The sequence below is a fragment of the Halichoerus grypus genome, chromosome 8 (assembly GCF_964656455.1).
Source record: "Halichoerus grypus chromosome 8, mHalGry1.hap1.1, whole genome shotgun sequence".
Classification (NCBI taxonomy): Eukaryota; Metazoa; Chordata; class Mammalia; order Carnivora; family Phocidae; genus Halichoerus; species Halichoerus grypus.
Genome location: NC_135719.1, coordinates 88,452,685 through 88,479,998, shown reverse-complemented (window position 1 = coordinate 88,479,998; position 27,314 = coordinate 88,452,685). Strand labels below are relative to the sequence as shown.

Sequence of the window (27,314 nt, the reverse complement as noted above, 5' to 3'; positions counted from 1 at the left end):
GGATTTCCTTATAATGAGATTGTCTTCCACGATATGGTACCCAACTCTGTTCTTTCCAACCATTCTCAACAATTGTGCAGATGCAAATGACAGATAAAAGTCTTCATCTTTCCCAACTAAATAATATTAAATTTTGCCCTGTCTTCACACATTTCATTTTAATGTGAAATTCAGTGTTTGTTTTTCCTCCTGACCATTTTCACTCCAGCAGGATTAGGTAGCTCGTTTCCAGACTCACTTTTTTCCATGCTTGATATTTACCGCTTCCCTATGTACCCAGCACCATGCTCCGTATGCTAATGACCATGCTCCACTCAAGGTAGAGTGGGTGCCTGGTGGGACGACCACACATGAGAAGGTCATTTTTCATCAGTGTTTTAACACCTGCAACAAGCTTATCAACCTTACATAGAATGACTCTGTTTATGGATTTTTTTAATCTCTTCTTAAAATGGAGAAATGATTTGAAGAAGTTCTCCTTTCTCTATCTCCCTCTTAAGCACACATTTCACAGAAAAAGGAACCAGGAAAGAACAAGACCTCACAGAATATTTAAATAGTAGGTTCAAAGTTGGGGAATAGGATCAGCAAGAAGAAAGGCAGATGAAATGAAGTCAAAGTTTCATTGATTTTTGTCTCTGTCCATGGAGAGAAGACTGCTGGTTAAGAGTCACTCTGGCCTGCCTTAGACCACCTGACACGCAGATATAACTCCAAGGTAAGATTCCCTGGGCCAGCAGGTTTTATCCTGGTGCTATCATCTGAATAAACCCTCTAGGCTTACTCCAGATCAGCTTTCTGACCCCAGAAACTACACAGGTGGCATCTCCTTATGATTCACTGAATCATATGAATCACTTGATGATTAAAACTGAATCACTTGCTGCAAGGAAATTTGGGGAAAATGCGTGTAGGTTTTTCTAGTCCCTGTGGTGGGCAGTGAGGAGGAGACTGTAAGTGGCTGTGCTATTTGCCAGAGAACAGTGCCCGCTGCAGCAACTAACTCAACCGGAAACCCAGGTGCAGGGCCTAGAGACCCTGCGCCCTCCAATATGTATCAAAAATCCCCAGATGTGAGCATTATAAAGGAAAAGTATCATTTGGGGGAAGGCCAGGGCTTTGTTTTTTTAATTAAATGCTGTTGCATTAAATGGATAGGTCTTTGCTAATGATGAACACACTGTTTGAGAGAACATTCAATGAATTCGATTAATTCTTAGGAAAACTTTTAGAGCTTTAGTAGAAAAGTTAGAAAAGAACATACCACTTAATGTCACTTCTGTACTACTACATTACAATGAAGTATCTATTTTTTTTTTATTTTTAAGATTTTATTTATTTGCGAGAGAGAGAATGAGAGACAGAGAGCATGAGAGGGAGGAGGGTCAGAGGGAGAAGCAGACTCCCTGCTGAGCAGGGAGCCCGATGTGGGACTCGATCCCGGGACTCCAGGATCATGACCTGAGCCGAAGGCAGTCGCTTAACCAACTGAGCCACCCAGGTGCCCACAATGAAGTATCTAAATTAACACGGATCAGCTTCCCGAAGTTCTCATGCCCCCGCCCCACAGGAGCACAGCATCCCCAAGCAGAGAGGGGGGTCTACCTGAAAGACCCTGTGCCAAAGGTGTTTTTATAGCAAGACCTCAAAGTAACTCGAAATCTGGGAACTTCTGCCCCAATAGATGAACATTTAGATTTTTTTTTCAGAAATCCCTGCTGGTCCTCTGGAATTCAGTAGGGAGGCTTTGAGGAGGAAAGGAACGTGGCCTGTAGTACTAAAACGGCAAAATGACGTACTTGCTAGCTTTCGTATAACAAGTTGAGCAAAATAATAGGTAAAAAGTTATTGAGTGCTTAATGTGTGCCATGAAGGGAGCTAAGTTTTATATACATTATGTAATTTCATCCTCATAAAAACTCATTGGGGTTTAGAAAGTGAAAGGGGTTCAGAATTAAGAGTCCACAGAATTAAGAGTCCACAGAGCTGGTAAGTGGTCGAGAGAGAGCGAACACCCAGTTCTGTGGGACGCCAGAGCCCAGCTTCTGCCCCACTAATTTATACGCAAGCACTTTAAGACCACATTAAAAGCTCTCTAAGAATGAAGAAATCTCCTGGGTTATGTGCAATAAATCAAAGCTCCTAGGAAACTTTATATGCTATTCAAAACCACTACCCGTGTTGATTTTGCTCAAGTCCTACATTACTTTCAGATGCCCTTCTAGAGCTCAGGCACACAATTGTTTAAAAAAAAAACAAACTTCCCTATAATTCAGGTATCCAGTGTTTTATATGCACATACACAAAAAGATCACACACACACACCTCCATGCACACCCCACAGATTCAAACACACACCACAGAGACACACAAGACTATATATCCACATACATGCAGACAAATACACCACAGATATACAGGCAGACCAAAGACACACCACACAGACACAAAGACAGACACACATACACAGAGAGATATACAAAGGCCACCCACACACAGTATCAGGAATTCTTCATGCAATTTTGTTTCTCCTTTTCTACTCATGCCCCAGTCTCTCTCCCATTTCCACCATATTCATCATCTCATTCCCATCTCACCTCCTGCTGCTGGTCTGTTCTCTCCATCCCACTGCATCCCAAGTCAGGAACACAAGCTCTTTTCCTTCAATTCCCCAAGGCAACCACCAATACAAGACAGTTGTGATTAATGAGAAGGGACATTACACCATGTCAAAGCATAGCCAATGGATTAAAATTGAATATGAGACAATTCCTCATTTTAAATCCTCTGCATCATTTCTGCTCCTCAGAATATCTCATTGATCTTTTCTCCTCATCAAGCCTCCTCACCTCCCACAGTGTTTTTCCTGTGCCCCCTTCTCTGAAGACCACCCTCACTCCTCCCTCTTCTCACGGTCCCAGGCCCTTCACACAGCCTCTTTCCCAGGTCCCCACTCTTCCACTCACCATGGCCACCCATTCCATGCTTAGACTTCACTTTTTATTCAAAGCAGGCTACTAAGGTATTTTCCTGAAGAGGGCCATTTTTCTACCTTGGAGAAAAATTTTGCAATTCCCTTAGAAGGCAGAATTAACTTAAAGCAATTGTGGTTTTAATAGCAATTATTTTATTTCTTCTCTCCATATATTCTTAGAATGTTTTTGCTTAGTGAAAAAAAAAAATCACTAGCAATTTCCATTAAAGCAATTTATCCAATTTATCAAAAACCAATTTGTTGATATGACTGTTATATATAATAGCTATTTTCCAAAACATTCTCAGGTTCATATTTTCAATACTATAGGAATCATTATCCAAGAAATAGGATAGTTTGGATCATCAAATACTCTGATTCATGGAGGATTATCAAAACACTACACATGAATTACCGATTTTCAAAGAAGTAACATAAAACACTGGCAGGGTTCTCCACCTGCCACAACGGAGGCACAGTGGGAAATGTTGATAAATAAGAAATTTAACCCTGTAAGCCTCACTTTATCTTCTGTTTAAATATTTGTCTTTATTAGGAAAAAAATAAATGACTTTTTTATAAAGCTCCTGGCATATAAAAAGTATAAGATAAATATCAATTCCTTGACCTCTCTCCCTCTTTTCCTTCCCCAAGTAAGTAAGAACTACCACTATATTCAACAGTACATGTTCCTCTTTGATTGACGATTTTGAAGGCACTTTACAATCTTTTGGGGGGGGGTGACTAGAGGGAGAGGGAGAGAGAGAGTCTTAAGCAGGCTCTCCATGCCCAGAGTAGAGCCCAAGATGGGGCTCAATCTCACGACCCTGAGATCATGATCTGAGCCAAAATCGAGTCAGATCCTTAATTGACTGAGCGGCCCAGACACCCCAGCATGTCACCCTCTTATGGTGCCCTAGCCTAGGGCTCCCAAATGAATATCAGTTCTTACCACATGCTAAAATACTAGCATTTACTACATATAATAATTAGCTCATGGGAGAAATCTAATTATAGCTCTGAATGATTACTGATTTGCAGCAGTTGTTAATTTTGTTACTCAATTTCATTAGCAACATTTGCCCTGACCAAGCCTTAGTCAGGTAAAACTGATCCTACATTGCCTTATTCAAGAAGTTATGACCATCAAGGAGGGTCAGACCTATGGTTCATTTCTTAGAAGATATTTAGCTACCTAAATTCATTACTTCAAGTCAAAATATCCCAAACATTATTTCTTTCACATTAATTTCATCTGTAGTATTTCTATCTTGGATGCTCAAATTAATCTGATCTTAATTCTTCATACAAAATAAAAATATAAAGCTTAGGGAAACATCTGATTTGTATTATTATGGAAATATTATGTTGGACATTTTATAATTTTTTTTAGGTAGGCTCCACGCCCAATGTGGGTTTTGAACTCAAGACCCTGAATTCAAGAGTCACATGTTCTACCAACTGAGCCAGCCAGGGGCCCTTACATTTGCGTTTTTAAAAATAGTGTCATTTTGACCGTTACTATGCGAAAATTAACTTTTTTTTTTTTTTTTTGCTTCTTTTTTACGGTTATTTTCTGTTTCTCTCTCTACAGGTAATTATGGATCTGGTCAACTTTACTGATTTGCTCAATGTCTCTACTTTAGTAAGAAACAGCACTCACTTTCTAGTTCCTGCCTCAAACGTGATCACTGCCTTTCTGCTGTGCATGTCAGTTATAATTGGCACCATGACCAATGGTCTCTACCTGTGGGTACTAAAATTCAAGATGAAAAAGACTGTCAATACGCTCTTATTTTTTCATCTCATTCTCTCCTATTTTATTTCAACATTGATTCTACCATTTATAGCCACCACCTACCTTCAGGACAATCACTGGAGCTTTGGAACTGCCATGTGCAAGGTCTTCAATGCCACTTTGTCGGCAGGGATGTTCGCCTCTATTTTCTTCCTCTCGGCCATCAGTGTTGACCGCTACCTTCTCACTCTTCACCCGGTGTGGTCACAGCTGCACCGAACCCCACGCTGGGCTACCGGCATCATCCTGGGAATCTGGCTCTCTGCCACTGCCCTCGGCATGCCCTATTTGGTTTTCAGGGAGACAGAGGATGACCATAAAGGAAGAGTGACCTGCCAAAATAACTATGCTGCATCTCCTAACTGGGAAAGCAAAAAGATGCAAACTTTAGGGAAAGGGATTCACGTAGCCTGTTTCATCAGCCGCTTCTTGCTGGGCTTCCTTCTGCCTTTCTTTATCATCAGTCTTTGTTACAAAAGAGTAGCCAACAAGATGAAAGAGAGGGGCCTGTTTAAATCCACTAAGCCCTTCAAAGTCATGGTGACTGCCATTCTCTCTTTCTTTGTGTGCTGGATGCCCTACCATGTACACCAGGGCTTACTTCTCACTAAGCACCCATCAGTACTTTTACAGGTGACTCAGATACTGACAGCGATAACCATTTCTTTCAATGCGCTCTTTTCTCCTACACTCTACCTGTTTACTGGGGAGAACTTCAAAAATGTTTTCAAGAAGTCCATTCTTGCCCTGTTTGAGTCAACATTCAGTGAGGACTCTTTGGCAGAAAGGACACAAAACCTAAATTCAGAAGCCTACATCTAAATTTTGGATCCCAGAGGAAACAATGGATCTTAGTCAATTTTACCACCAGAGAGGTACCCTCTGCTTTTGTAGAATATAATCCCTATATTAGAGAGACATCTAGGCTGTACCATGGCTAGATCTATGAATATTAAAAGAGCTGTAAGAAAGCAAGCAATGGGTGATGTTGCAAATATAATTATTTTTACTCTGTTTTTATTGTGGTAAAATATATATAACATAAAATTTGCCATTTTCACCATTTTAAAATGTGCATTTCAGTGGCATTAACTACATTCACAGTGTTTTGCAACCACCACCACTATTTCCAAAAATTTTTATTACCCCAAAGAGAAACTCTGCACTGATTGACTAATAACTCCTCATATCCCCCTCCCTACAACCCCTCATAACTTCCAATCTACTTTCTGTCTCTGTGAATTGGCTATTCTAGATATTCCATGTAAGTGGATTCAGACAACATTTCTTATTTCGTGTCTGGCCTATTTCACTTAACATGATGTTTTCAAGGTTCACCCATGTTGTAACACATATCAGAACCTTATTCTTTATGGTTAAATAATAGTCCATTGTATGTTTATTACATTGTATGTTTTGCTTATCCATTCTTATGTTAAGGGACATTGGGGTTGTTTCTACATTTGCTATTGTGAATAATGCTACTGTGAACACTGATATACAAGTAGGTGTTTGAGTCCTTGTTTTCAATTATCTTGAATTATTTTGAATTACTGGGTCATATGGCAATTATATGTTTAACTTTTTGAGGAACCGCCCACACTTTTCCACAGCAGCTGTACTGTGTTACACTCCCACCAGCAATGTGCAAAATTTCCACTTTCTCCACACCCTTACCCACACTTATTATTTTCCTTTTTTTTTCAATGATAGCCATCCCAGTTGGTGTAAAATGGTGCAAATGTGATTCTTAACCTCTGATTTTTGAGGCTATAGGAATATCAATTTCTAAATAGCAATAGTGTCTATTGATCTGACTTTTCTGTCACAAAATCTTCTAGCAAATAGACATTTGGAACAAGATCCCTCTTTATTTACATAGCTCCTAAATTATTTAATTGGTATGGACAAAATTTAACATGGGGATGACAAAACACTGATCTTTTCATATCTATGTTAAAGGATAAAGAATTTATACTATAATGTTTTCAATGTAAAGGTATCTTAAATGTCTCTTTTCAAAACCTATAGATTGAACTGTCTCAGAAATATGTGACTAAGATAATTATAAATGTTTAAGAATCTACCTGGGTAGAGGGGGGAAAGATGGCGGAGGAGTAGGGGACCCTATTTCAGCTGGTCCCCGGGATTGAGCTGGATATCTACCAGACCACTCTGAGCACCCACGAAACCAGCCTGAGATGTAAGAAGATCTGGATCTCTACAAACAGAATATCGCAGGCAGTTGGTTTTGAGGTACAAAGCGGGGAGCCGTGATTCTGCGGGCAGATATCGGAGGATAAACAGCGGTGGGAGGGTGCCTGGCCGTGGGGATCCTACACCGCCGGTGAGTGACATCCTCGCGCACCGCGGATGGGGCACAGACTCGCAGACCGGTAGCGTCGGGAAAGGACTTTAGGGCAGCCCCAGGGTGGAAAACCAGAGCTGCGGGGACGCGCGCACGCGAACTGCAGCCCCCGGGACGGAAACCCAGAGCGACGGAGTCACGCGCACGCGAACTGCAGCCTCCGAGAGGGAAATCCGGAGCGCCGGGGTCGTGCCGGTGAACTGTAGCCCCCGGGGTGGAAACCCCGAGCGGTGGAGTGGCGCGCACGCGAACTGCAGTCCCCGGACGGAATCCCAAGCGGCGGAGTCGCGCGCGCGAACTGGGAGCGGCTGGCGGTTTTATTTTATTTTAATTTTTTTAAAGATTTTATTTATTTATTTGAGAGAGAGAATGAGATAGAGAGAGAGAGCATGAGGGGGGAGGGTCAGAGGGAGAAGCAGACTCCCTGCTGACAGCAGGGAGCCCGATGTGGGACTCGATCCCGGGACTCCAGGATCATGACCTGAGCCGAAGGCAGTCACTTAACCAACTGAGCCACCCAGGCGCCCGCGGCTGGCGGTTTTAGAAGCACAAAGGGCAGAGACGTGTCCCGACCTGGAGGCAGGACTGGGGGCGCTGCGGAGGGGCGCACAACCCAGGACGCCGCAGTTTATAGCAGCACGGACAGAAACGGAGACGGTGTGGCCTGGAGAGCGCACTGAAGAACAGACTGCGGTCTCTCTGCTCTGAGGCAGAGGGTGGGAAACAGTCTCTTCTGCTCTGACTGGTGGAAGAGACGCAGAAAGCCGCCAGGGAAAGGCGCCAGAGAACAAAAGCCCCAAAGACTGATTCTCACTGAGCCCATCCCCCGCCACAGGGGCGCAGGGCAACTCCGCCCAAACAGGGTTGCCTGAGTAACAGTGCGGCAGGCCCCTCCCGCAGAAGACAGGCTGGGAAAACAAGAGGCCAGCAACCCTAAGGTCCCAAGAAAACAGTGCATCTTGCTTGGGTTCTGGTCAATAATTTGGACTCTACACATTCCCTCAAACACCCATCAACAGAATGACTAGGAGGAGGAGCCCCCAAAACAGAAAAGACTCAGAGATTATGACTTATGCTGCAGATTTACAAATGGATGCAGATATAACCAAGATGTCAGAGATGGAATTCAGGCTAGCAATTGTGGAGACAATGGCTAGAATGGAGAAATCAATTAATGGCAACATAGAGTCTCTAAGGGCAGAAATAAAAGGTGAATTGGCAGAACTTAAAAATGCTATCAATGAGATCCAATCCAATCTAGATAATCTAACAGCTAGGGTAACTGAGACAGAAGAGAGAATAAGCGACCTGGAAGACAGTATAATAGATAAAAAGGGAAAAGAGGAGGCCAGGGAAAAACAACTCAGAATCCATGAAAATAGAATCAGAGAAATAAGTGACACCATGAGGCGTTCCAATGTCAGAATAATTGGAATCCCAGAGGGAGTGGAGAGAGAGAGAGGGCTAGAAGATGTATTTGAGCAAATCGTAGCTGAGAACTTCCCTAATCTGGGGAATGAAACAAACATTCGGGCTCCCTGCTCAGTGGGGAGTCTGCTTCTCCCTTTCCTCCCTACCTGTGCTCTCTCTTGCTGCATGAGAGAGAGAGAGAGTGCAAGCATGAGTGGGGGGGTGGGGGGGAAGAGGGACAGAGGGAGAGGGAGAAGCAGACTCCTCGCTGAGCAGGGAGCCTGATGCGGGGCTCAATCCCAGGACCCTGGGATCATGACCGGAGCCAAAGGCAGACGCTTAACTGACTGAGCCACCCAGACGTCCTGTCGCTCGTGTTCTCTACTTCAGTGAATGGAGCCAATTTCTGCTACTTCTCCCACTGAGCCTCGAACCCCAGCAACCTGGTTTTACTGCAGCTGCTGCCGACACCAATGGCACTTCTGCATCGAGTCTAGAACTGTACCTTCCTGGGAGCTCTACCAACACCACCATGAGCAACATGGAAGCCCCGTGCAGAGCCTGTTTATTCACATTGCTCACTTCCAAATTTAATCTTGCATGAAGGTATCTAATTGGCATGCCTGCATCCTAGCTGCAAAGGAGGCTGGGGAGCTGAGTTCTGGTTTCTACCTGAGAGGGGAAAAGGATGCTCCTATCATAGGAGTTTCCCCAAATATAAAAGCTATTCAAAAGATGATGATGTCCATTGAATTTAACCTAAAAAGCTTTTCAAAATGATTAGCTTCAGGAAGAGAAACAAAATTGCATCGTGCTGAGTCGTGTCTCGGAGGTGAGAATCCAGAGGCTCTGGGAGTAGCAGCTCTTTTAAACTTGGAGAATTAAGGAGTAATTCCACCTCCTTCTTCCCACAGAAAGTAACTTTCACACATTCTACTAATTAGAGATTAATTTGAATTAAGGGACTGCCATTAAAATGCAAATATACCTTTTAAGGTTACATTTCATTCACAAGTTAATGGGAATTACTTTAATCAGCTTCACACCCAGCAGAGTGCGCCTAAACACAGTACTTAGAATATTAGACTTTGGGGGGTGGCTGGGTGGCTCAGCTGGTTAAGCGTCAGGTCATGATCCCAGGGTCCTGGGATTGAGTCCCGCATCCCCCTCATTGGACTCCTAGAAGCCTGCTTCTCCCTCTGTCCCCCCTCCCCTCCCCCTCCCTGAGTGCACTCTCTCTCTCAAATAAATAAAATCTTAAAAAAAAAAAAGAAAATAGAATATTAGACTTTGGATTGTGGCCTAAAGGAAGGAAACCTTTTGAGTTGGAGGTCAAGCCTGGAGCGTACTTTAGAGACACTGAAGGTCACATAAGTCCTGCATAGGGAAAGGTATTCCGAAGGCAGAGTCAGCTGGTGACTAAGAAAAAAGGTGCCTAGTTGTGATACAGCCCAGAAAATTCAGTTTATGCCAAATTGTTTGGGTCGAAGACCTTATCTTCCTTTCAGTTAAGGCCAGTCACCAGTTTAGTTTAACTCGGGGTTTCCAGGAGGTGGTTTCCCTTTCAAGTCCTGTCCTTCCCCTATTGGGAGGGAAAGAACACACTGTTGGAAAGAGAAACAGTTTTTCTGATGCTCCCCATTGTTTTCCTTGTCTCTTCACTACGTTCTGAGCTCCTTGAGAGTAAAACCTGTATCTTATTCCTCATGTATTTCCAGCATCTAACTTGGTATCTAACATGATAGATAAATGTTTATAAACCATTGGATAAATACATGCATGCACTTATAAATTAATTCTGGAGTTGGAAGTCTCTCTATTTGTGAGGTTTTTAGAATGTTCTTCCTTAAGCAAACTAAGAATCTACAGTATTTCTTTCACTTCACTTGTCAAAAGGAACAGACAACCAGGGAGCTGCCATCTGAGAACACTAGCTTTCCCTTTTCCATCTCAAGCAAATGCAATGGAAGATTAAGGTGTATATGAATAATTCATTATTGAAATCTCTATTATTTATTCACTTGCTGCTGGAGTCGGTACAAACTTTATTTAGTTACAACACTCAGAAACAGTAAACGTGATTCATTATTTTTTCTATATCAAGTCAAATCTGATCCTGAGTCCCTTCCCTCATGGTCCAAAGGATTCCATGAGAGCTTAAGGACTTGGGTCTTTAATGGTCCCCTGTGACAAGCCTCTTATCCAATTCTGTAAGACCCCTTAGAAGCAGCAGCTCCATCTCTTCCTGCCATGCAAGTTGGGCTGTGTAGAGGGCATTTTCACCAAGGCAAGGATCCCAGCAAACCTTCTTCCCTGATGTCTTAGCCATACCTCCAATGACTGGAAAAAAGGGGCAGCAGGGGGAGGGTAATGCAAGGACCTTGGCTCATCTTACACTGATAACTCACAAAGTGTAACTTCACTTCTCTAAACTCTTAGAGAAATTAAGGAGTTCCATTAGAAATGTTAACTCAGCTGTCTCCACAGCTGTCATCTTCCAACAAAAAGATGACAAAAGAGTCCCCACTGTGGCCTTTAAAACCTCTTCAGTCAGTGAGCTTGGTGTCTTTTGCTTACCTTCCAGATCCACATTCAAGCATTCTCCACCCTGCCTTCTGCCCTGGAGCCTGGGTCAGCAACAGGTCCCCTGCTTCCTAGCTTCTGGTAGGGTTTGCCAATGGGGAGCTCTGGCAGAAAATGCAAGGAAAATGGAGAATGGGGTCAGGTATTTATTTCCCTAACTGCCTCCTGGAAAGGTCAACTGGAGTTGGCTGAGCTTCTTGGCAGAAGGTCAACTCCTTCTCTTAAGGGTCTACGTAAGTCTCTACCTCTTGATTCCAGACTCCCTCCCTTTCTCCCTTCAGACCAGGGGGCGTGTACCAAACATATCAGCTGCCACCATGCCCTGGGGTTACTACACTACCCCTGTGGTTCCCCTACACCCACACCTTTGTAAATAGTCCCCTTGTAAATAACACGTTCCCAGATTATCCTATTTAGAATGTATTTGATTCCTGATGGGACCTTGACTGATACAGTTAGTGTGATAAAATAATTTATATTTTTTCTTTGACTATAAATAATATTCCGTATTTTCTTTTCAAAATAATATATTTGTGTATGGCATTTACTCATGGATATCAAAGAACTATATAAAAGATAATTCCCACCACATTTCTTGGTAGAGGAATATGAGAGGATAAGTTTTAAAAGAATAAAGTTGCAACTTTCATACAAATATAAAATCGACATGTGTCAAAGATTTTTATTTCATTAATATTTAACTCAGTAAGGAAGAAACCAGTAAGATATTACAACCAGTTCAAAAGAGGGCTCAAATCTCCTGTATGAAGAATTCCAAATAATTTATGCAGATATCCCCCACTCAAAAATGTGGATAGTAACACCCCTTGGGTATGGGCTGTGTTAAGGGATTTGCTTCCAAAGAGCATATTGTGAAAGGGGGAGGAAGGTTTAACTTTATACTGGAGAAACCTGGCAAACACCACCTTAGCCAGGTGATCAAGGTTAATATCATCAGCAAAAAAGACATGTTGTCTGCATGTACCCTTGATATGTTGTAATAAGAATGGCACTTCAACTCCGTGATCGTCCTTCAAAAACCCATAACCTTGGTCTAATCATGAGAAAATACCAAATTCCAATAGAAGAGCATCTTACAATGTAGCTGACCAGTATTCCCCAAAACTGCCAAGGTCATCAAAAACAAGAAAAATCTGAGAAACAGCCACAGCCTGAGGAAACATGATAACTAAATGTAATGTGGTATCCTGGATGGAATCCAGAAAAAGGATTTAGTGGAAAAACGAACGAAATCTGAATAAAGGATGGAGTTTAATTAACATACCAGTGCTGTTTCCTCAGTTGTGACAAACATACCATAGTAATTTGAGATGTGAATAAAAGGGGGAATTGGGTGAGGGGTATATACAAACTCTGTACTATTTTTGCATCTTTCTACAAATCTAAATCTGCTGTGCAATTTAAAGTTTATTTTCAAAAGAGAGAGAAAACTCAAAGTGCTATACATGTATGGTCAGGAAAGGAACGCTGAAACGAATTTACAAAGGGATGCAAAACAGGCAAAATCAGCCCGCATCCACAGAGTAATAATCAAATTTTACATTTTTATGGACAGGAATGATTTGCTTACGATTTGTGTTCGACAAGTTAACTTCTGTCTCTAAAGAGCTGTAAGACAGCCTGGTCAAAGACAAATCCTATATAGCTCTATAGGGCGAAAGGAATCCGCAGAGGCTCCAGCATTCCCTTAAAAGGATATCTAGAAATCTCTTCTGCCCATTGAAAATCTTCCATAGTTTTTTCCTACAAAGGATGCAGGTGTCCAAATTATAAAAAGCCCTTACAAGGGTGCCTGGTTGGTGCAGTCAGTTAAGCATCTGACTCTTGGTTTCGGCTCAGGCCATGATCTCAAGGTCGTGAGACTGAGTCCTGCATCGGGCTCCCTGCTCAGCGTGGAGTCCGCTTGAGTTTCTCTCTGCCTCTCCCTCTGCCCCTCCCCCCTCTCTAAAATAAATGAATAAATCTTAAAAAAAAAAAAAAAAACCCTTACAACAGCTGGCCTGACTTGACAAAATGGCTAACATGAGTATACAAATATTCAAACGGTTATGCAATGCTTTGCTGTTATTACAACACTATGGACTGAAAAATAACCCGAAGATCAAGATAATTTATCAGCCTACCAGGGGGAAACCCTACAGACTGCCAGATATCCATCACTGCCTTAGAGTTAAAGCACTTGCAATATCAAGCAACATACCAGCAAATGGTGCAGTAACAAAATAATTTTAAAAAGCAAATTGAACAAAAGAACAATCAATATCAAGTTCCAAATCCCATCCCCTACCTGGTTGTACAAATTATTCATGTTAAAGATAGACTCAGCTCTTAGATAGGGAACTGTCATTTTCCCAAGGCCTCGTATTTCTATATAGAGGGGCTTCGACTGGATTAACATTCCTGGCCTCGGTTTCTGCCTGTGTAGGAAGACGCTCCACGACAAAATATATACCTGCAGTTTGGAGCATTTACCTTTGGACTTTTTGTTTCAGGCTCTTATTTAAATATGTTTGCTTCCTCTTTCCTCACAGTTTTAATGCATGTAGCAAGTGTCTTAAAGCCAGAATCCACAAGGATCTTTCCAACCTCAGTTTCCTATGTGCTGGTAGAAGAGTGACTATCTCTTATAGTAAATTAGTTAAGAGACTTTGAATATGACCTAGTATACATGCTTGAACGCAAGGGCAAAGGTGTCGATCATGTCCTATGTGAGAATTTCCACTCTGTGTCACAGCAATATTTATTATAAATGAATTAGTATTCTGGTTCTACCCCAATTCATGTCCATTTTAGTTGGTGTGAACTAATTTCTCAGAACCTGATCACCTCACTAACCACTGAAAAAATTAAATCTTGGAGCTTTCAAGTGGGGGGCTAGATTTCTTCCAGCCTCTGTAAGATTAAAACATCTACCTCGGGGCACCTGGGTGGCTCAGTCAGTTAAGCATCTGCCTTTGGCTCAGGTCATGATCCCAGGGTCCTGGGATTGAGCCCCACATCAGGCTCCCTGCTCAGTGGGGAGTCTACTTCTCTCTCCCCCTCTCCCCAGCTCATGCTCTCTATCTCAAATAAATAAATAACATCTTTTTAAAAAAAAACAAACTCTAAATCAATCACTGTACCATATCAGAGGGCCTAGAATACATTCCTACATAACCCACTAACCGTACAGTCCCCTTTCAGCACTGTAACAGTTCAAGAACTATTCCTGCTCAGTGATTTCTTGCCTACTCTTATGTTCTTGTTCAACCACCACCCTCCTCTAGAGCCAACTTAATGATGCACTTCACCTTTTACTTCTTTTTTTTTTAAAGATTTTATTTATTTGACAGAGAAAGAGAAAGAGCAGAAGCAGGGGGAAAGGCAGGCAGAGGGAGAGGGAGAAGCAGGCTCTCCGCTGAGCAGGGAGCCCAATGTGGGGCTCGATCCCAGGACCCTGGGAGATCATGACCTGAGCTGAAGGCAGATGCTTAACTGACTGAGCCACCCGGGTGCCCCTCACCTTTTACTTCTAACTTGAAGGAAATTGTACAACGTGCGCCACCTCAACATTACATACGATGTTATGAAAGAAAATTCCAAAGTGAAGTAAACATTGCTAAGAGAGTCACTCAAAAATAGGGTCAGGGGAGTATGGAAGAAGCAAGGCATATGCACATCTGTTTCAATTTTTGGAACACCCTGGACTTTAGATTTTTGTCAATTGCACCTCTGCCACCTTCCAGAACACATCCTTCTACTTTGGACTGGAATAGAGATAATGTAACCTCTATCAGCTAAATAGCCCATTGTTTATTAGATAGTTTAACTCTGTCAGCACCAATCACAATTCAGTCAAAGGAAGTCATATAACCTCCTGGGCTTTGCCTTTATACGTCTGCACTTTCCACTTACAATTCTGAACACACTTTCAGTTTCAGTCCACTCTGTGGCTCCAGGATTGTAATCCCTAAGACCCCAAAATAAATGCTCCTGGCTGCTTTATAGCCTCTTCTTCTTGACTGACAATGGGTATAACCGTTTTGTAACAAAAAGTGATGTATCTGTAAAGACTGCTGCATACTATATCATCTCAGCACTCCAGGCAAGAACCACTGTTTATCTATTTGTTTTCAATTTCCCCCACTGGGACTTACTGATAAAACTCTATTTTCTTTACTCCTAGTGCTTTATGTTTATTCACATTCTACTATTTTATTGCATGTATGTCTTGCCTTCTTAAATTCTTTGTGGAAAGAGACTAGAAGGTCAAAATATAAAATACAGAAAGGAATACTTTAGTGCCTACTCTCTACCGCCCTCTGCAGGTGGAAGGAAAGAATAAGTGAGTCACAACCTATACTACCTGCAGTAGTGTCCAAGAGATTCTCACCTAACAGAAAGGTTTAAAGCAATCAGTGACTTTTGAGAGATTAACCATTACCAACCAGCCTCCACCTATTCACAGGATGGATGTCCCAATTTGCTAAAGTCCCTTCACTGTGGAAAGATCTCTAGGAACCATATATCCTATTTTCAAGAAAACTTGCTGTCTCCCGTACTCATATACAAATGGACATCATAGTCCTCTCTTACTCTGGGTCAAGGCTAAGGGCCTTTATGTCAAAGTCCCTTACAGCCCTGTAAAACTTGAGTCCGGGAATGAAGAGAAAAGAGATTCAATAGTTATAACGACATAAAGGCACCAACAATGCAACTTGTCTGTGCTTTGCCAACAAATGTCAACTAACGCAGGAACCCCTGCAATGCAGCAGAGATAATGTGAGATTTTGCTTTTGGTTTTTAAAGAAAGTGTAAATCAGCCTGCAAGATGACCAGCAAACAGGCAGCTTCAATTTTGTGTAGAAAGGACCGTTGATTATGCATGGGTTATTTTCTTCAGTCACACTACTTTATATGGATAGCAACACTGTCAGTGATGTCATCTTCTAAAACAACAGACCCAAATGTATAGGCATATTGTGCCAACTGAGCCCAAATCAATGACCTGAGTAATGCAATCATGGTAGCACTATTATTCCTCATCTAAACCCTCCAAGCCCATAGAAAAATAATGCTAATCTGATGCATATTCAAGGAATAGGTTGTGTGGGAAAGAAGATCAAGCCTTTGTCTAATTTTTATTTACATTCTAATATGTATTTACAGGAAACCCCACAAAATTTAGCATCATTATGTGCATCAGAATATGTCATTTTATTTTTGCATTAGCAGCAGGTTAAAAAATTTATTAACAATGACACGCTCTCTTGGATAAGAATATTTTTAGCGAGGGTATTTTCTAAAGAACTGCACTCCAACTGTGCATTCACATAGCATACCAACATTTTTCCGAAACTGCAGCGTCAGAATGATTAATAGCATTCCTGACAGACGAGGTATCGTTGTTTTATTGATTGGAGTAAGGACATTTTTGAAAGATTTATAGCTTTTAGTTCCATTTCTGCTTGTTTTATGATTCAATTGATTCATTCTATTTACCTACCTTCATAATGGGCATAATAAGGACTTAAGCAGATTTAAAATTTCTCAACGTCTGGAAACTTAAGCTTTCTGAGCTGACCTAAGTTTCTTTAAAGGGTGTGTATGGAAGAGTTCCAATGAGTCTTCCCACTCGTTTAAAGTATACACTGAGCGCTCTCTACAAAGTTGGAGAGGTTCATCGGAGGAGTCAATACACTGTCTTCGAAGATCACACATCCGGGTCACCTTGGAGCCAGGCAGAGGCCCCGCCCCTCTAGGGGTGGAGCCACGGGCCCGTGGAACGTCCCGCTGCCACGATCCGCCACGTCCTCCCCGCGCGCTGAAGGCGGGGCCTGCGCAGCGCGATCCTCGAACGTATCGGATTGCCACGCGGGTTCAAACCATGTCTGAGAGCGGCCGGATACCTCAGGCCCGGGCGCTTCTGCAGCAGTGCCTGCACGCCAGGCTGCAAGTACGTCCAGCCGAGGGAGACGCCGAGAGCCAGTGGGTGGAGGTAACGTCAGCCCCGCCACTCGCGGTACCGCGTGCAGGGGCGGGCCTTCCTGCGTTCTTTTGGTGATCTCCCTCCCTCTCCCCCCCACGTCTCCCTCCCGGCCCCCCGCCCACGTCTCCCTCCGGCCCCCCCCCCGCCCACGTCTCCCTCCGCGCTGGCGGTGCGTGGCGCCCGCACGTGCTGTGGGCGGTGCGGACTGCCGCTCGGCCCACCCACCTCCTCCCGCAGAGGCCTGGCACTTCCCTTTCTCCCTCAGACGTATTGCGCCGGCGGAAGAGAGTGTGCACTGCCTAGGACCGCGGGAATTTGAACTTCGTCTCACCTTCTGCCTACCTGAGCTTGGTGGACTTGAGGCCTAATTGTCTCAGATCTCTTGCTTTCAAAAGAGCGAGGGCCTTGCCACGTCCTTTGCTTTGCTCGGGCTGCTGGTGGCTAGTGCTGGTCTGGTTCGAGCTTGTAGGTTAGATTAGTTGCTAACGTTCAAGACCTGTTTTGACTTGTGCTCCAGATTCTGTGGAATTCCCTGTTAATGTAGCCTGCAGCTAGGCACAGAAATGAGACTGCCCGTGAAACAATTCTTTTTCCAAGAAACTTAAAAATTTTACGTACTTGCAACCAGAAACAAAGACGACTACTTTTATTATAATGTTGCATTGTTGTTGAACACAATTCCTCCGGAGAATTTAAAACACACCGATAGGAGTTCCTTCTACTTTAGTATTTGCCCCCTTTTTTTTTTTAAAAGATTTTATTTATTTATTTGACAGAGAGATACAGCGAGAGAGGGAGAGCACAAGCGGGGGCAGAGGAAGAGGGAGAAGCAGGCTTCCCGCCGAGCAGGGAGCCCGATATGGGGCTCGATCCCAGGACCCTGGGATCATGACCTGAGCCGAAGGCAGACACCCAACCACTGAGCCACCCAGGCACCCCTAGTATTTGCCCTTTAAAGACAGCCTGCCCCAAGTCTATGCAAAAACAAAATGTTCTTTTTTTCTTTTTTTTTTTAAAGATTTTTTATTTATTTATTTGACAGAGAGAGACATAGCGAGAGCAGGAACACAAGCAGGGGGAGTGGGAGAGGGAGAAGCAGGCTTCCCGCAGAGCAGGGAGCCCGATGGGGGGCTCGATCCCAGGACCCTGGGATCATGACCTGAGCCGAAGGCAGACGCTTAACGACTGAGCCACCCAGGTGCCCAAAAAAACAAAATGTTCTTTAACGCTCCTGACCTATTTTTGGAGTAAGTTAAAATGAAGAAAAATTAGTTGCTAATTAAGGCTTTTGGAGATACTCGAAAACTTAATGTAGGAGCATCTTTTTCACTCATCTGCTGGATTCAGTCCCAGATCTAGCATTCCTTAACACAGCCCTAGTCATTATGTTAAATATTACGCATAAACTGTGTATGTGGGTAGTTATTCTTAAATCAGAAGCTATTACTCTCTGCTAATTTAGGAATATTTATAAACACAAATATTCCTATATTTCCCCCTACCCATTTCTTTCTCAAAAATTCATGTTTCTTGTTTTTGTTATGCACCCCCCCCCCCTTTTTGAGGTCTTGATTTGTCTTCTGTATTGTGGAATTTGGTTCTTTTCATGTTTGTCATCCTATCAAAAGAATTGCCTATTTTTTATAGTTAACTCTTGGGACTATAAATTCCAAACTATTAATCATTTAGATTTCTTCCTTTTTTTTTTTTTTTTTTTTTTGACCAATCTAAGTTATTTATTTAAGCCATCTCCTGCCATAAGCAAAAGGATGGAAGATCAGTATACTGGTCATCATTTGATGCAAGTAAGGAAGGTGAGCTTAAGGTCCCATAGACTTTTCTTTTTTCTGGTCCGTGTGCAGAGTCATGGTCCAAACCAGTGCTGTGGTCCCCACTGGGTGGTGGTCCAGGTTCTCTTCATTCATCTTCATAGCCGGTTGGAAGTGGATTCACATGAGAGTTATGGAATAGACTATGATTACCATCTCCCCAGGGAAAGGGCTTGGACCTGATGCGGAGATGGGGGTAGGCGACGAACTCGGGTCTCTCGTGCTCTCCGTGAGGCGACTTCAGGAAGACATTCAGCATGCTCACACCCACGCCAGGGAGCGCTACGAAGTAGGTGAGAGCCTTCCACATGCGAGCTGAGCCCTCCTCGCCGTGGGCGCCACTCGACGTGGAACGCCCCAGCTGTGCCCCGGACCGACCTAGGAGCCCAGACAGCCGGGACACAGATGCCGCCGCCGCCGCCGCCATTTTCGACCTGGACCCGATTTCTTCCATTTTTTAAATCTTTTTATATTCTTCATGCCACAGTTCTTTATGCAAAATCATATTTTATTGCATCCTTCCAAACTATCAGTTTGTGTTGATAAACTCTAAAAGCTATTCTAAAGCTTTCCCTTTCACTCCCACACATAAAGAACTGACAATTAATTAGATAGAAAGTAAATTTTTTCCTCCTTTTCAAACATCCTCTTCCCTATTCTATTAAAAGTTATAATTTTTTTTAAAAGAAATATTGTTATGTCAAAAGATTTGAAGGTTACTTTGTGTTCTCAGTTTTATTCATTTAGACCATTGCTGTCACAGGCTAATGTTTTTCTTCCCGAAAAGGTGAGCTTTTTAAAATTATGGTGAGAGGGGTGCCTGGGTGTTTCAATTGGTTAAGCCTCTGACTCTTGGTTTCAGCTCTGGTCATGATTTCATGAGTGGTGGGATCCAGCCCTGCATTGGGCTCGGAGCTCAGCAGAGAGATTCTGCTTGAAGATTCTCTCCCTCTGCCTGTTCCCCTGCTCATGCATGTGCTTGCTCTCTGTCTCTGCTCTCTAAAATAAATAAATAAATCTTAAAAATTAAAAAAAAAAACTATAGTGAGAATTATATGTAATTTCCTATATATTTAAAATGTTTTCTACCATAAGAAGCTAAAAGAAAAGTGGTTCTGACTTGAAGAGGAATTTGTAGGTCACAACTAAGATCTATTATTGGAATAAACTAAAAAAAAATACCTTAACGAGGAGGTAGTATGGTGGGTGGAAGGAACAGGTGTCTATTTCTGCATATCATTACATACTTAATTCTGACATTGCAAGTGTCCAAATACGAATATGCCTGAGATTTTGACTGAATGTGCTTGAGATTTGGGCTGGTACTAAAACAATCCCAGTGGAGTGACCTGTGGCAGTGGTGCAAATATCTGTATCATTCATCCTGCCTGCTCCTTACTATGGGTGTGCTTTGGAGACCTTTGCTTGTTCCAGAAGCACATTTGCACTTCTTAAAAGTTACTTATTTCCAGCAAATCAAGAGTGAGTGCAAAGCTGCATTTATGTTTATATAGAAGACTATTTAGATAACACATAGAGGCTGTAAGATACAGTTGAACTTAAATGCAAACAACAGATAAATTGAGTCCCTATCATGTCTGTAAAGTGCTTTGGGAATTAAAATGTAAAATAAATTGTGCTTCAGCCCTTAAATTTATTTTTACATACTAATTTAATAAACACTTATGTAGCTGTTACTATGAGCTAGGCACTGTTTTAAGCACTTTACAAATATTAATTAATCTTTATAATAGCTCTTGGACTCAACAAGGTTAATCTACAAAATAAGAAATTTAATGATTCACTCAGCAGCAAAATCAGAGTCATTTATCATTTCTCTCTTTCCCATATATATCCTACAAGAGCCAATAAAGAAATATCCAAGTCATTATATTTAAAAGTTTACATTCCTGAGGCACCTGGGTGGCTCAGCCAGTTGGGCGTCCAATTCAGTTTCAGCTCAGGTCATGATCTCAGGGTCGTGGGATTGAGTTCCTCTTAGGTGGGCTCTGCACTGGGGGTGGAGCCTGCCTGAGATTCTCTCTGTCCCTCTCCCCTTCGAGCTCGCTCTCTTAAAAAATAAAAAACTTACATTCCTGTTAACAGACAACCTCATGATGTAGAACTTAATATCATAAATGCAGTATCAAGGCTTAATCACTGTTGATTTAAAGCATTGACAATAACAAAAAAATAATTGGACAATTTCTTGGAATTTAGTGAAGTAGAGTCAGACCCTTAGTTTTATTACCTGCAAGTAAATGGATTTGGAAGAATAAAGAGTAATGATGTCAAAAGACATCAGTCACGCTGTTGCTTATACATCAGCCATATCTAATATAATGTGAATTCATTTGGTGTTGAATAAATGGGGCTCAGCAAACTACACATTTCTAAGTGTCAGCCTTACTTAAGGGAGAGGAGGCTGGTTCATACTCATAATGACTTTGACTAGAAGTAAATGTTTGAGGGTACAACTTGTGGTCTTCACTGCTCTTGGTTATATCTTAAACTTAATTTTTGTAAGAAATGATAATTGAGGTGATTAAATATTGGAAAAGATTTTGTTTTCTCACATATTTAAAAAATCAAATCTGTTATAAAAATATATTTCTCTTCCTATGGGTTTAATCTCCATATAGCAGTTTTAAAACTTTATTCATTTACTTCTGTATCGCTATGTAGTTTTTTTCTAATCTGAGTTTTCTCTGGTGATTTCTCATAGGTTCAGAGAGGATTAGTAATCTACGTGTGTTTTTTCAAGGGAGCTAATAAAGAACTTCTTCCCAAAATGGGTACGTACTTGATGTTTGTTTTTTAAAAGTAAAAATGAGTAGGAACAGATAGATGAACCAGAAGAGGTAAAAACCACAATCTTAAGTTTTACTGGTAAGTTTTAAATGAGTTAACTCTACAGTTGTTGGCTTTAGCTACTTTTGCCTTTTCCAAAGTTTAAAGTAAGCAAGTGTGGTGGGATTCTTTCAAAACATCTGCACCGGGCGCCTGGGTGGCTCAGATAGTTAAGCGTCTGCCTTCGGCTCAGGTCATGATCCCAGGGTCCTGGGATCGAGTCCCGCATCGGGCTCCCTGCTCCTTGGGAGCCTGCTTCTCCCTCTGTTTCTCTCTCTCTCTATCATGAATAAATAAAATCTTTAAAAAAAAAAAAAAAAAAAACATCTGCACCATTTCAGATGGCTTATAGATTAGTTTAGAAGAGTATACACACACGCGTGCGCACACAGCACAATTGAGATTCAGCCACATTTCTAACAGAAACTTGTTAGAAGCAGGGTGGCCACATAGGAAGAAGCAGATGCTTCATTTCTTTTCTTTTCTTTTTTTTAAGATTTTATTTTTTTATTTGACACAACAAGTAGGCAGAGCGGCAGGCGGAGGGAGAGGGAGAAGCAGGCTTCCTGCTGAGCAGGGAGCCCAATGCAGGGCTTCATCCCAGGACTCTTGATCCCGTGACCTGAGCCGAAGGCAACTGCTTTAACTAACTGAGCCACCCAGGCGCCCCAGATGCTTCATTTCTTAATATAGTTTCCTTATCTCCCACAGCCCCTGACGGGGTCATGTTGGTGACACTGTATGTGCAAGATGTGGGTCCCATCAAATCTGGACAGCTAAGTCTTATTATTATGGAAAATTTTAAATTAACTATTTATGCACCTTTTTTTAAATAAGAAATGTATATAAATATAAGGTTTTCCTGATCTTGAACAAGGTTCAGTGTCATCACAACCATACCCCCTCCAGGGACAGAAAAGCTGGGTTAGTGTTCAGTTATCTCTGAACACTAATTTACCTGCCTGCAGTTCTCCACTGTCCCTGATAGTCCATAGCACTGCACATTTCTTGTGATAATTACATAGTTTCAGATACACCACATCAAATACTAGATAGTATTTGATAAAATAATTATGTACAAAAAAAACCTGAATTAATGAAGCTATCCCTAAGGTTGGGGACAGGTTATATTCTCTTTATTAGTAGCGGACAGCACCCATTAGTTGGATTAATAAGAAATATAAATTATACAAATGGGTAGTTGCAACATGCAGAAGTTAACCTAGAAGAGCTTCAAGTAGTGGCACTCCAGGGTAAATAGCCCAATGAGGAACCTCTGGGGCAAAAGGCTAAAAACTCCCAGAGGTAATTTTATACCAAGACATCAAACATGTTTGACAACTTTGTCAGGGGATGAAAACTAGACTTAAAGGACTATGATAGGTAAGGGGGAAAGCCAATAACTGATGGTTTGAAATTTGATTCTGGAAGATAATAGGGAGCTTTCTAGGGTTTAAAGAAAAAATGAGGGGTGCCTGGCTGGCTCAGTCAGTGGAGCATGCAACTCTTGATCTCAGGATCATGAGTTCGAGCCCCATGTTGGGATATAGAGATTACTTTAAAAAAAAAGCGGGGGGGCGGCGCCTGGGTGGCTCAGTCGTTTTAAGCGTCTGCCTTCAGCTCAGGTCATGATCCCAGGGTCCTGGGATCGAGCCCCGCATTGGGCTCCCTGCTCAGCGGGAAGCCTGCTTCTCCCTCTCTCACTCCCCTTGCTTATGTTCCTTCTCTCCCTGTGTCTCTCTCTGTCAAATAAATAAATAAAATCCTAAAAAAATAAAATAATAGAGCAAATGAAATGAAGGCTCCTATTACAGAGGATGATTTGCCAAGACCTATTGCTTGGGTACTGGACATTCTGTCCATTTTCCTAAGTTAATATTTTGCCTTGAATTAAATCTTTATTGACCATAGAAAGTGTAGTAGAAATCTACAAAAACAGGAAGAGAATTTTTGTCATTGTGACTTAAGATTGACTCCTAAAGTTGTTTCATACTTTCTTAAGTGACTCTTAAGCATAATAAAATGAAATGAGTCAACCAAATCCAAGCTACATTTTGTGTAATAGTAAATAAATCCTGTGCGCTTCCATCTATGTCTAAGTTCACTCTGAATACATACATTAAGACTGTGATGAATTAGGAGGTCCACCTTAGCTCTTTTAGTGGACAATCGAAAATAAAACTGTATATATCATGATTCTCAGTAAAGAACAGAGATTCTATCCCATTCTGCTGGTTGGTGTGAGTTATAAAGAAAAAAAAAAAAGTCCATCTGTTATTGATAGCATTAGCTTGTACTTCCTTTATTCCAGGAGGCAAAGTAAGCCTGTGTGATGGGCTTCTCTTAAACCCCACCTCATACTTTTACATGGATTCAGATCTTTCTAATCAAATCATATACCCCTTGGGAACATAACCAGTTATATCCATAAAGTCTGAAGTTACATGGCTAACATAGAGATGTGCAGAATCTTTCTCAATTCATTTTCAGTATAATTGAACTGAGATCCAGGAACCTGTCAAAGCTTAACTTCCCGTATACATCGTTGGAGATACTTGATTGATAACCTGTCTTAAGATCTTTGAGGTTCCAACATACCATTGATTCCTTGTCTCATTTTAATTCTACTTACTGACAGTTGTATTTGTATTATATTTATTTCTACATACTGATATTTGTATACCAACAACATTAATTGAATTCTCAGTTATAGCCAGTAGAGGGAGGTGTGAGGAAGTATAATAAATTGTACTTACCTCGCTCGCCTGTTATTCCAAAATTGTCTACTTAGTCTGTCACTAGCCTGAGGCCTGGCTAGCTGGATAGAGATTTCCCTTGGAACGAAGTGCCCTGGAGAGTTACAGTTTCCTTAGAAGCAATCAATAACAACTGCTGGCTATATAGCAAAGTCCTATTCATAATAGAGAAAATTAGAGGTATTTTAAAATAGATGTTAGTTGAAAATTGAAAATGCTTAATGCATACTTTAGGAATTCATTTGGGTGTTCATCTTGGCAGGTTTCTACCAGGTCAATTCCCTGATCTGTAGAGTGGGGCAACCAGACTGAGTCTTTCCTAATATTTACTACAAACCCTCCAATACTTGAAACCATTGACAACCCTACTAGAAAGCATACCTTTTCAAGCCTAATTATTGGGTAGGTGTGTGAGATCTATATAGTTTCTTTTACCATTTGTCCTCTGAGGAATATTTTATTTTTAAGATTTTATTTATTTGAGAGAGAGAGAGAGTGTGTATGTGTGTGTGTGTGCAAGCATGGGAAGGGGCAGAGGAAGAGGAGAGAGAATCTCAAGCAGACTCCATGCCAAGCATGGAGCCCAAATGAGGGCTTGATCTCACCACCCTGAGATCATGACCTGAGCTGAAATCAAGAGTTAGATGCTTAACCGACAAACCACCCAAGCGCCCCTGAGGAATATTCTTTATAAGCAGAAGTTATTTATACCCTTTATGGAGTCAAGAAGACCCTAAGGCTATTCATATTAGGTGTTTCTTTTGTTTATTGTTTTGAAAATAGCTAATGTTGAGATGTAAAGGTTTTCTAAGTTTAGATTTTTAGCTAGACATAGATATTTATGGCTTTTTTGACAGTTCTTAATAGCTATAAGAGTATAGTGTCATAAATGCCATAAAAATAATAACACCATGTTTTCTTGTGTGTTTATGAACATAATGCCAGTATACCTTTTGATTTACTTTTTTGGTTGTAACTGAATTTCTGATGATGCTTGTTTTCAGCTTTACTCCTCTCCCATGGGTTATATTTGTCATATGATTAGACTGTGTTACATAGTGCCTTTGAGATTATGCAACTGCAAAATTATCTGGTTTATAATCATAGTAAACCTGGAACCTTTGTCTCAGTTTAGAACTCTAGGCAATTAAGTTACTCTAAGATTTCTATTTAATATTCTTTGTTATAAAGCAGAATTTGGTGTGAGGAGGATTCATCATGGCCTTTTTCCAATGAGATTTGCTTATGGAATATAAAAAGGAACAAAAATGCAAAATCTTCTCATGTATCCCCCTGGGGCAACAGTATTTTGAGGTTTCAATATACAGTTACTTTTTAGTCCTTACTGCATGAATTTATTGTTAGTAATCTTGACTGCCCAGTTGGATTTAAAACATCATGCCATTTTTTGCATGAAATTTGCCTTATTTTCCTGCTTAGGTCATTTAGCTTAGTGAAGCAGTTCTTTAAATCTGAGTAGAGATTTTGGGTAAAAAGCATGAGCCAACAAACTAGATTTTAAACATGAGATTTGCTGACTAGATGATTATTGGTTTTCTTCATGTTTCTGACTCCAAGATGTTTTGCCTTTCTTCCCCACCCAGTTAATACACTGTTAAATGTGAAGTTAAGTGAAACAGAAAATGGTAAGCACGTGTCTATATTGGACCTACCTGGCAATGTTCTAATCATCCCTCAAGCCACCCTTGGGGGGAGAGTAAAAGGAAGAAACATGCAGTATCACTCTAACTCTGGAAAAGAAGAAGGCTTGGAACTTTATTCCCAATTTGTGATTCTATGTGAAAAAGAACTGGCTGCCAACAGCAAGTGTGCCGAAGCTGGGGTTGTGGTGGAGCATGGTACATACGGGAACAGGCAGGTGTTACAGCTGGATACCAACGGACCATACACACACCTAATTGAGTTTTGAAAAATTAAAAGTTTCTACAGTTGTTTTCTGGTATAAAATGATCTCAACTATAATTCGATTTTCTTCCTCTTCTTGAATACACTAATCTGCAGCATTTTTAGACAAGAAAATCCTGGGTCCTATCCAGACCTCTGCAACCTGTTAATTGGATGACCTTGCCTTGCCAAGTCACCAAACTCTGGATCTCAGTCACCTTTCGTCCTGCTTTCCCCTACACTTCCACTTGAAAACTTGAAAAATGCTTTCTATTCACCTTATAGTCACTGTGGAAATGTTCTTAGAGAGCTGTATTTAAGTATTTTGCATGAAGAATTTTGTGCGATCAAGAAAAATATTTCTTATACCCTCAAATGTATGAAGTATGTAATAAAAATAACTTTGTATTAAAATTAGGTAAAATCCCACGCAAACCGATTACAGTTTTGTCAATTTTGTTTTACTATTTCAGTTTTCCATATTCTGAATGAAAACAATATGTTACTTACTATTCTTTTTAATAATATCTGTGAAAATGTAGTCTAGAAATGTTATTGTGCATTATATTACTTTCCAAGGACATCCAAGTGCTTTAAATCATTTTAAGAATCTTTAGTTGAGGGGTGCCTGGGTGGTTCAGTCGGTTAAGCGTCTGCCTTCTGCTCAGGTCATGATCCCAGGGTCCTGGGATCAAGTTCCACATCAGGCTCCTTGCTCAGCAGGGAGCCTGCTTCTCCCTCTGCCTACCACTCCCCCTGCTTGTGCTCTCTCTCGCTCGCTCGCTCTCTCTGACAAATAAAAAAATCTTTTAAAAAAAAGAATCTTTAGTTGAGGGGTGCCTGGGTGGCTCA

The 27,314-nt window shown here is 41.4% G+C and overlaps 2 protein-coding genes and 1 pseudogene across 4 annotated transcripts; 2 read left to right on the top strand and 1 right to left on the bottom strand.

Moving 5' to 3' along the window:
- Positions 1–576: 576 nt before the first annotated feature.
- GPR33 (G protein-coupled receptor 33) lies at positions 577–6,505 on the top strand. The gene is made up of 2 exons (XM_036093142.2): positions 577–718; positions 4,569–6,505. The coding sequence occupies exon 2, from the start codon at positions 4,575–4,577 to the stop codon at positions 5,592–5,594; it is 1,020 nt and encodes a 339-aa protein (XP_035949035.2). The 5' UTR covers positions 577–718; positions 4,569–4,574; the 3' UTR covers positions 5,595–6,505.
- Positions 6,506–16,894: 10,389 nt separating this feature from the next.
- DTD2 (D-aminoacyl-tRNA deacylase 2) lies at positions 16,895–26,901 on the top strand. 3 transcript variants are annotated; one of them, XM_036093137.2, is made up of 3 exons: positions 16,895–17,089; positions 21,677–21,746; positions 26,162–26,901. In XM_036093137.2, exons 1-3 carry the CDS (start codon positions 17,021–17,023, stop codon positions 26,485–26,487), a joined length of 465 nt encoding a protein of 154 aa, XP_035949030.1. In that variant the 5' UTR covers positions 16,895–17,020; the 3' UTR covers positions 26,488–26,901. The 3 variants fall into 3 exon arrangements, with proteins under 3 accessions (XP_035949030.1, XP_035949028.1, XP_077909666.1); XM_036093135.2 differs by having other exon boundaries at positions 16,895–17,131; XM_078053540.1 differs by lacking the exon at positions 16,895–17,089 and adding an exon at positions 19,367–19,738.
- On the bottom strand, positions 19,040–19,378 carry LOC118536394 (cytochrome c oxidase subunit 6A1, mitochondrial pseudogene; annotated as a pseudogene).
- Positions 26,902–27,314: the final 413 nt, after the last annotated feature.

What these genes read in the sequence shown, in the direction of transcription:
- DTD2 (XM_036093135.2), top strand. Translation starts at nt 17,021, where the DNA reads ATGTCTGAGAGCGGCCGGATACCTCAGGCCCGGGCGCTTCTGCAGCAG. An exon ending in CCGAGAGCCAGTGGGTGGAG is followed by an intron (nt 17,132 to 21,676) that starts GTAACGTCAGCC and finishes GATTTCTCATAG; the next exon opens with GTTCAGAGAGGATTAGTAAT. An exon ending in AGAACTTCTTCCCAAAATGG is followed by an intron (nt 21,747 to 26,161) that starts GTACGTACTTGA and finishes TTCCCCACCCAG; the next exon opens with TTAATACACTGTTAAATGTG.
- GPR33 (XM_036093142.2), top strand. Translation starts at nt 4,575, where the DNA reads ATGGATCTGGTCAACTTTACTGATTTGCTCAATGTCTCTACTTTAGTA.